The 10,541-nt window shown below is 39.1% G+C and overlaps 1 protein-coding gene across 1 annotated transcript in view; it reads right to left on the bottom strand.

The window, feature by feature from the left end:
• Window positions 1-10,263, bottom strand: part of dusp3a (dual specificity phosphatase 3a) — a 19,434-nt gene extending 9,171 nt beyond the window's left edge. The window contains exons 1-2 of the mRNA XM_008437390.2: window positions 9,903-10,263; window positions 2,397-2,629 (exon numbers count right to left, since the gene is read on the bottom strand). Coding sequence (XP_008435612.1) covers window positions 2,397-2,629; window positions 9,903-10,099 — 430 coding nt within the window. The 5' untranslated portion in view covers window positions 10,100-10,263. The remainder of the gene's footprint in view (window positions 1-2,396; window positions 2,630-9,902) is intronic.
• Between the last annotated feature and the right edge of the window lie 278 nt (window positions 10,264-10,541).

The raw sequence follows: 10,541 nt of genomic DNA, 5'->3' as shown, positions 1-10,541 counted from the left end.
AGGTCCTCATTAAAATCTTGACCATGACCTTTTTGGAGCTGAGAGCTATAAAATGTCACAGCTAATGTTGTGCAGAACACGTCATCCCACTGCAGCAAAAGCACACACATACCACAGGCTCCAAGACCATCCTGAACTGCTCATCTATCCTTTCTTTGCCACTGTAGCGCTTTATAGTTATTTATCTGATTTATACTGCGCTCTTCAGGTTTTGTCAAATTGTCTGCTAATTAAGATGCCCTCCTGTGTTACACCAGGCAATGAAATTATGACATAAAATCCAGGGTTCAGCTCACTAATTATAAGTGTCGACTACATTTTCTTCAAACTCTAAAAGAGCTGGTGAGTATTTCCAGGTGGACGATGGCTATGTCCTCGTGGGATTGAATGTTTCCTCTGCTCTGCTCTGCTCTCTGAAACCCTTTGTTACTGTACAGAACACCTGACCTGGCAGCAGCATCAAATTCCACACTCAGCTCCCTGGCGGTTTCTGCCGTTTTGTTCCTTTAAACAAAACACTAGAAATGCTAGAGATCCTGTTTAATACATAATCCACAAGATCCAGCTGTGTAACACGTAAAACTTTTTGACAATGTTGACAACCAGGGACGTGATCTGACACCAGAATATGGAGCAGGGCTCGGGAGAGTTTCAGATTTAGCTTCGTGATTATCTTCTGTCCTCACTTCAAGACGCATAACCAGGATTTCCCCCAGAAAACTCGCTAAGCCTAATGGTAACGGTGCTAACGCAGTCCACCAGCGGCTGTGTTTTTGTGTTAAAAATGTTAGAAGTTGACAGGAAATGTGACTAGGTAATGATCTATTATTGAAAGATGTTACTGACAATACATAAACACACACATGGTCACATTTAAACAAAGTAAATTAAAAGAAATATTACCTTAAACGATGAGTACGGATATTTGTATGCTTTACTAAATATTCTCATTCTTAAATATTCTATAAAACTTAAATATTTATTGTAGTAAGTTCTCTTGTGTTTTCCTAAATCGTTCCGGTTTGTTTAGTAAAGTGTTTTGCATTGCTAGTTGTGAATGACTGCTATTTATCCAAGCGAATGCAGYATTTCCAAGGAATACCTTGGATGAAAAAGACCTGTCTGTGATTGGCTGGTGGTGTGGTTGATTTAAATCCACTTTATCAAGTCGCAAGTACAGACAAAGAGCCAAACGTGTCAGAACATGTATTGAGTGAGCGTGTGAGATGTAAATGCACACGCCACACATTACTCTTTGTTCAAAGTTATTTGTGCTCACATCAGCCTTACGGTGCACTCAATGCAAACCTCTAAACTTGAGACTATAACTCAGATTTATAGCCATGCTTTTAGATTTTTGCATTCAAGCTTTTATATTTGATGTGTGCAGTATTCTCCTAAAAGTCAGCCTTCAAAGTGGAATTATATAAAAGGTACAGCTGATGGTGCTCTGCAAGAGCAGCTTCCCAAATAGACCGTTTTGAGTGAACTTGGCGTGATGCACRCCAAGTTCAATGCATCAAATACAGATCTGACTTAACCTGTCTTTGCAATCCCTGTTACTGGTGCATAAAAAAATAAAAACATATTGATAATAAATAAACAGTGCTTAGCTTGGCAGGGATGGGGCAAGTAAAGCCTGGCGACAGGCCATGCTTATAATACACTGGGAGAAACCCTGCATAACAATGACTGAATCATTAAAGCACCATTTAATCATTAAATCATGTTGCTTCTATTCAACAAGCAGCAAAAGGAGCTCGTGTCTCAGTTGCAGTCCATTTATTTTACAGACCGACAGTCTCTGGCTAASAGGACTGGTTGGCTCATTGGTCATTGGGTTGATACAGAAATGAGACATCTTCCAGATCTCAGTCAGAGATTGAGTTAGACTTTCCATAATTAAAAAAGGTTMATTTTTACCCATCAGTTTTTAAATGATTGGTTGTTTCTGACCAGGAATGGTTTATTTCTGCAATTTAATCCAATTCAATTTTWAAAATACGTTATTGMTCCCAAAGGGCTGCGATGGACTGGTGGTCTGTCCAGGGTGTACCCTGCCTCTCTCCGGTTGACTAGGCACCAGCACCCCTTGCAACCTCATTAGGGATAAGCGTGTATGACTATGGATGGATGGATGATACCAGTGGAAAACGGTATTAAACAAATGGTCAACTGAGAGGAGCCGGAGGAACTAATTATTTGGCACATTATACCGTCAGTATAGTGAGTTTTAGCATATATGTAAAAATATGTTTTTCTAAAAGTTATCTACTGCAGCTTAATGCTACTAAAATGTAAAAATATCAAAAGAAATATCAAAAAATCTCTTTAAAATCTATTTTTAAATCATGTATTTAAACAGTTTAACCCCTCTAAACAACAGTAAACCTAACCTTTGCCATTATGGTGTGCTAATCCTCTGTCTATAAAATCAGCCCCCTCCTCAAAGAAGGCACTGAGGTTGAAGCCCTTTGTGTCGTTGGCTGGAATGCCGTGGTACGTAATCCCAGTGCCGGCGTACATCTGTGGACTGGTGTTGACGTGCATGAAGGAGGTGCCCTCTGCCACGTTGAGGACATGTGTCACACCGAGTTTCTGCAGTCGCATGGGGTTGTGGGCCACAAACCTAAGAAAGCAAGAATAAAGATTCCAAGAGCTGAAACATAGAGTGAAGGTCAGTCATTTAGCAGGTTGCCACAAGCTTTGGGATGTTAACTCCTACAATGTACATCTAAGGCTTTGTCAAGGTTCGTCTRAGGCCTCAGATACTGCTTGATACATCATTGGTGAATACTGACTTTCCAAATTTTCGCACTTTAGTGCTAAATTTGTGTGCACACAAATGGGATGGAGTTCTGAGTTCTGAGATTTGTTTTGCACACAATAGGAATACGCATGATTGAAATCTGTGTGCTTCATTTAAGAAAATCTTTCCCACTTTCTCAGAAAACAGTCACCTTTTTAAACTTGGATTTGTTTTGAGGTGTAAAAAGCCATGCAGGACYAAACCTGTATCCCAAATAGATTGTCTGCACACAACGGTGTCTTGTTTTTCCACTCTTTGTGCTTATAAGCATCTCTAACTTATATTTCAATGTGGGACCAGTGAGTTTGTGAAATAAAATAAGTCTTGACATAATTTTCTCCCCACTGGACATATAATACTGCTACTGTGAAAATGATTTTATTATAAAGTAATTTAACACAGTTTCACCAGGGATCCCCAACTGTACAGCTTGTTGTCAAAAAAATTATAGAATTTGCAAAAACACTATTATGTTTTATACAAACATTTTGATCAACATAAATTATATTTTTTTAAAAAGTGAATTTGCAGCAGCAAATGAGGCTGAGAAAAGCAGGATAGCAAAGTTTTGCAGCATATTGCATGAACCTATGAAAACAAAACAAGAAACCTAACCTCTTCAACTCTTACAGCCAATTCCACTACAACAGCTTTATTCTTACTTCATGCCCTCCATTTCCACGACACAATAAATCTATTCCTGCTCCAGCTCCAGTGCTAATAAATGCTGCCTTTACAAACAGCAACACAGCATATCAGATCTATACAGCTAACAGGCCACAACAAAGCCATACAGAATGGCTGCTGCTCAGGTCTGTCTGGCCATATGCCTGAAACCACTTTACTATCCGATCTGCCTGAGAGCATTGTCCATTGATTGTGAATAAAATGTCTGTGCATTAAAAACCAAGTTATGTCAAGGTTTTATGGAGCATTCAGCRTCACTAACTGTACATAATTTATGTTTCAAACTTCTAAAATAGCTAGAAATTGTTGCTACATAAAGGAAAAAGTGCAACACCTTATAAAAGCCTTATAAAAGTATTCATAGCCCTTGAAACTTTCCACATTTTGCTAAAGTACAAATTTTCATGCATTTGTATTCAGTACCTGAAGAACCTATATTTGCCACAGCTGAATGTCTCTTGGGGTCTCTGTAAGCTTTGCACATCAAGAAACAAAAGTTTTTCCCAATTCATTGTTTTAGCTCAGACGATTCAGATTGGGTCAGGTGCATCAAACTAAAGGTGTCCAAATATAAATGCATGCTTGGCACATGGTAGTGGTAGCATTATCATGACATGAGGAAGTTTTTTGGTAAGGGCAGAGAGGTTGGTCAGAGTTGATGGCAAGATTTTGGTAAATTTAGGACAAAATCTGATGAAAACACTTCACAAAAGGGCTGAGATTCATTTGGTGGAGAAATAAAATAAGCTTTAATTTCAGCAAAAGATGGTTCAACTAAATTGTACTCCTGGGGAGGGTGGCTAGAATAATAATAAAATAGGTCTGCATTTATTTTTATTTACAAGAGATGGTRCATCCTTTTCCTTCAACATTAAAATAATGTGCCACTTTGTGCTTTCCTGTCACATAACATCCTGAAAAAACATAATGAAGACTGTGCTTGTACTGTCACAAAATTTGCTTTTGCAAAACATGGCAATGTAAAACAAAAAACTTTCGAAAAACCACATAAAATAAAGTTATCATTGATATTAAGGCTCTAATTCCAGGCTCTAAATGTTTAAGGCTCTGTTGGAATTATGTAGCAATAAATCCTACAGAAAAGACACAACTTCAGAGTCATCAATCTTCATGAGTCCGGGGTGCTTGCTTCGACAGCTTCGTGTGTTTTTACTGCTATTTGTGCTTAAAAGTCGATATCAGGCTGGTGAGATGTGGCTGGTTGACCCCAAACAGCTCCCTTGAGACAGTGACAACGAATCACCCTGTTCACACACACGCACGCACACACACACACTGGAGGAACCAATAAAAAAATCCTGGAATAAAGCAGAATAAGTGTGTCAAATGAAGGGCAAAGATGAAGAAAAGCAAATATGGCACACAGCTCCTTTGGTTCCATTCAAAATAATAATAAAACTTTTGTGAGCAAGGTGATTGAGCTGGATTTCATAAATGAGTCAATAAATGCCTACAGTATGAGCACTTAGATGAGGCAGGAAAAAAATACATTATAGTAAAGTGTTTCTCCAGACTAAATGCAGAGGTGAACAGGGCTCGGCCAGGTTCAGAGCCAGTGCTTTCCTTCCTGCTCGAGTCACAGCCTCCTCACCCTGGGATCTGCAGTCCCAACGCATCCATTATTAAAGAGCAGCTTCACAACTAACCAGCAAACAACCACTCCTTTATTTTGTCCCTGAGCTATGCACTGTGGTGTCAAGAGTGCTGACTGCTACTGAACAGAACTGAACAACAGCACAGGTCTGCAAAATGTACAATCATAATCCATTTATGAACAGGAACTTTTCTCAGAACACTTGACTAAACAAGTACACTTCGAGTTGTCGTCTCGTGTACTGATAAAATTGGGATTGGAGTGGAGCAGGAAACCTTATTGTAATTTTATATGYATTATTTTTGTTCGCCACGGAGATATGTTGGACAGAAGAACCAGACAACATTGGAAAAATCTGAGAAGGCAGTCTGTATTGAAGTAGGTCTTTCTACCAAAGATTAATTTTGCTTCCCCCCAATTTAATTGACTGCTCTGCATGGTGTAGACATATTAATTGAAAAAGGCATTTCAAGTATTACGCTTCAAAATATAGGGAAATGTGTCTAATTTATCAACATCTGTGTACACACAGAGTCGCTTTACACGTATGTGAGCTACACCAGTAAGCCTGTTCCAATGTCTCCGGATCACTCAAATCCTTTTTGAGCACTAAGATGTCCCTGTCCCTTTTTAAAATAGCTATTTTTTGTGTGCCACATGTGAAACTAATTATCTGCAGACAGAGAGTGCTGAGCTTTATATGAGAAAGCTAGTTTAATACGTAATGATTTTATTTGTAAATTGAGAAAAACTGGTTCCTTGGATGCCACCAAACTATCAAAAGAACACCCATGCACTTCTAGATCTGCATTTCAAGAACATTCTAATGAAATTCAATCTTCTTTAACTGTGTCATTGTCTGAAAAACTGAATATTCACAGGTTGCTCCATTCCAACTATTAATACCTACCTGGAAATAGTTATTGGGACAGACTCCTGTGAGACAATATGATGAATATTTTCTAGCTTATAAATATGTTTTTGTGTGTAATTGGAGTGAGGTTCCTAAATTCCAAATCACATCTAAAGTGATGCATTGCATGACAATGACACAAAACAAAATATCCACCTTAGTGTCATATTTTTATTTTAAATTATTCTGTGGGTTAACAAGACAAATACAGTTGATTCCAGGGTACTACTRATATGATGCATTGGAACTGCAGAATGGATTTCTTGAGGCACCTAATATAAACAGTGGACAAGCCACAAATCTAAGCAATCAATGTTGMCTTTCTCTGCCTGAAAATCTGCTGATATCAAATAACATTACGTTGTTTATTCCACCTGTTGTGTTTATTAATTGTTTAGTACACAAGAGGTGTACAAAACAAGAACAATGCATTTGTTCAAAACTGGAGTGAATGCTATGAGATAAAGAAAGGGACTGGAATTAGTTGGAAAAGCTTAAGTAATGCATAAATAAATATAGGGTCTAACAGGCGAAAATATTAGGTACACGTCTAGAAGCTCTCTGCTACACTACAGCTTGCTCACCACAACATAGTCGCGGATAAACAGTTTTTCCTGGAACGGTAAATTGTTTCTCCACCTTTAGCACATTGAGCAGCGCGTACAYAAGGGTGACTGACGACACTAAGACCTTCATCTGATTGGTTGTTTTTGACCTTGAACAGTGCATTTCTGCAGTAATAGCAGTCACCAGGACATGCATATTTAACAAATATGCAAAAAAAAMCATGTTTTTGTAAATGTTACATTTGGCAGTTTTTTTWATTTTTTTTGCAAACTACAACTAATTTGCAAATAAATTTGGATACATGAGCATAGCTAGTACAAAAYTGGATGACGTCACCAGCTTCAGGCAGGAAGAAAAGCAGTGTTTTACCAAAACTTTTATGAAGCCAATGATTTATTTTTTTTAAATGGTGAAAGATATTAAAATGACCAATAATGTAGAATATCCCCATATATGATGTTTCTTGCCTAATAGGGCAAAAGGTGCCTGATTAGTTTTTTAGATTTTGAAAATCGTTACAGTCATTGTGCACATCTGCTGAATGAGTTTAATGTTGAGAGTACTCCAGAGAAATGTAGAAGGGTCAAAAAAAGTGTGACTGCTTTACAGCATTAACACAATAAAATAACTCACTGACTTTCTTTCTGTATGTTGGCGTTGAAGAGCAATAAACACGGAAGAACTCTTCTTCTTTTGTCATGGAACAAAACTTCTCCATCAGACATAAAATCTCCATTCTGAAAGGAAATTATGAGGCTGAAAGCACATCAAAGTGCCTCTCAGGCCTGATGAGCTTCCACTGAGCACAGGACTGCCAGCACCCTGCTCTGAGACATGCCCCAGCAGATAGTCATATTCATATTGATTTTAGTGTAGACCAGAGATCCAGGAATATGACATACATCCCGTCCCATGGGCCCCTCCTCCAACTCTGTGCTGGTAGCACTGAGATCATTTGTAGATTGCAGAGAAACAAAATGCAAATGGGTGTAATGTTCAGTTACAACAAACCGTATCCTAAAGTGTATCTAACCTACAAGTCAACATCTTTTGTTGATAAACTGTTTAAATTGGTCATTTAGAGCGCCAACTTTGTGAATTTTGACATTTTTATGTCAATTTGACTATCCATCCATTCATTTTCTTGCACCCTTTTTCCCTCAGTGGGGTCGGGAGGGGTGCTGGTGCCCATCTCCAGCCAACGTTTCGGGCGAGAGGCGGGGTACACCCTGGACAGGTTGCCAGTCTGTCGCAGGGCAACACAGAGACACACAGGACACACAACCATGCACACACACACTCATACCTAGGGGCAATTTGGAGAGGCCAATTAACCTGACAGTCATGTTTTTGGACTGTGGGAGGAAACCAGAGTACCTGGAGAAAACCCACGCATGCACAGGGAGAACATGTAAACTCCATGCAGAAAGACCCCAGGCCGGGAATCGAACCCAGAACCTTCTTGCTGCAAGGCAACAGCTCTACCAACTGCAGCCCGTCAATTTGACTAATTCCACATTATTTTTGCCTTAGCCATCTCAATGCTTCTCTCTGCTTTAACAGTGATTAGGCAGCTGGATTTTCCTATTTGTTTAAAACAGTACGGTTTTACATCACTCAGCCCTGGATCAGATATAAAAGTTCCTCACTCTGACACACGGCCGGCCTCACCCATCCCACACTTGACGGTGCTTCTCAGTGTCTCTTAGCTCCGCCCACTAGGCTTAGCGCAATCTTGACACTTAGCGCAAGATTACATAAAGACATTATTGGGTCAGTATTGTATAAAAGATAAACAGGTGAGGTATATATGTGAGAGTTCATATGATGGAGTTTGTCGTCATGTCCAAAAATATCTGTGACAGCCTGACCTGTCTTGCGAATCARGTTGTGTTCGCCACTGGTCCCTAACCACCAAACCAGGACTAGTGCCCATCTTTGTGTCTTTTAACACTACACCCCAAAWATATATATATATATTTATTTATTTTCGTTTAACTTCGAATCAAACTCTGAAAGAATTTATTTTAACCTCCTACRAATACATGTACAGTACTCACTCTTCWWACCAATAAAATAATTCAAGTTAACTTTAATCCCACAGATGATTTTCTTGAAATTTGTCATCACACAAATTAAAGTATTCTCATAATAAGAAAACATAAAAAAGGTTGACCAAGCTTTGCCTCGCATAAAGAGCTCTTAGCATCAAAAGGAGTCAGCTGAAACATTCAAAATTCTTTTGAATGTTTCCTGGTAAAAGGCATCCAACATTATACAGACACCTGTTGCCTCCTCTACTAGGAGCTGAGGGTCCTTCAACACATCGATGAGGAGTTGGACTGTTATTCTGTCTGACAGCCCCTAGGCCAAAGAACCACTAGTCTAACATTTATAACGTTCATTCATTACTTTGGATGSCCTTTCATAATTATTATTAGAAGTACATTGTTCTTTTTGTCTTCATATTTTTTCTTACTTTGGCAAATTACTTACTTACAACAATCAAGTSTCTTTAATAATATAATGGCGGAATRTTMATAGATTTACAATTTGATTAAAYACATAGAAAATAATTTTTAAAAAGTTTATTTGTGTTAAGTTCACATCTCTACATAACAGAACTGTGAGGTGAGCTTTTAATGCAACAACTTCTTCCTGCACATTTTCAAAACATTGAACAAAACCGTAATATACCATGAAACTGAACACCATAATCATGACTACATTTTACATCTCTGCTACACCTTTTGAAGTTATAAGGATACATTTCAACTCTGATTAYGACAATGAAAATTACATCTTTCCTTAAAGATTTTATTTATTATTTGTTGTCCTGTTTTGAAGTTAGTASGGTGAAGTGAGAGCTGCTATATCCAGATTCCAGTTGGACAGGAAGGGGAGCGGCTTATTGAATACGCGATTTCATGGCWGTGACATTGTGGGGATTTGTATGGATGTGGAGATCATGGTGTCTTTAAATTCAGTTTCTCTGCTTCCAATTTTGGCTCCATGTCTCAATTACCAAATTCTGTATCAATAMATTTGTGGACATTTGACTGTTGTTTTYCCTCTGGTGTTGTAAATCATCTACCTGCCTGTTGGAGGCTGCTTTATTTGGAGAACAGCTGCTTACTGCCGCTGACACCGACAGCCTGTCGCTTCTTCCCTGCATTCACAGAACAAAACAGGAAGCCCGCCCAGCGTGCGTGATGCCCAGCATGCGACACTCTTGTCATGGTCACGTATGATTAAAACTAAATATCAGTCCACAGGACTACCACTGTGGCTCATGTACAAAGAGTACTCACGCGTTTCCGATGTAAATCCTGGGGAAGACCTCATTGAAGTGCTGGGTGGGGAGGTTGTAGAAGCCGCTGCCGTCGGAGAGGAGCTCGTTGAGCTCGTTTACGGTAACCTCGCCGCCAGCAGCCGGGATGTCTGTCGGTGGGGGCGGCGGCTGCTGGTGGTCATGCTGCTGCTTCGTGGGGCTCAGGTGTTTTTTCATGGYTCGTTACTTGTCCCCTTCTCAAACAGGTTTCAGATTASAACCACCGCCTGACTCGTGAGCCCGCTGCTGGTGTCCAACAGCATTTCTTTTATCTTCGCACGTTAGTCGCACGCGCTCTGCAAGGTGTCTCATCAAAGATGCGCGAGCCCTTCGGTTTTCTCCCGACGGTGGAAAGAGTGAGGGAGTTTCCCTACTTTGTTCCGTTCACCCTTTCAAAGTAAAAGGCAAAGCTCATTTCAAAAAAACTTTTTGTATTCGTGACATTATTGTTTTCACATTTTATTTCATTTACCTCTGACAAAAAAAAAAAACAAAAAAAAATCACAGTAAAACCGCACTTTTTTTATTTTTGTGATTTTTAAGTAGATTCCATTAACCAAATCCTAAATATTTACATTGCTAATAATAAGAATTTATTACATTTGAAATGCACCTTTAC

Source organism: Poecilia reticulata, linkage group LG19 (assembly GCF_000633615.1).
Source record: "Poecilia reticulata strain Guanapo linkage group LG19, Guppy_female_1.0+MT, whole genome shotgun sequence".
Lineage (NCBI taxonomy): Eukaryota > Metazoa > Chordata > Actinopteri > Cyprinodontiformes > Poeciliidae > Poecilia > Poecilia reticulata.
Note: the sequence above shows the minus strand (reverse complement) of the source record. Positions and strands in the feature narration are given on the sequence as shown.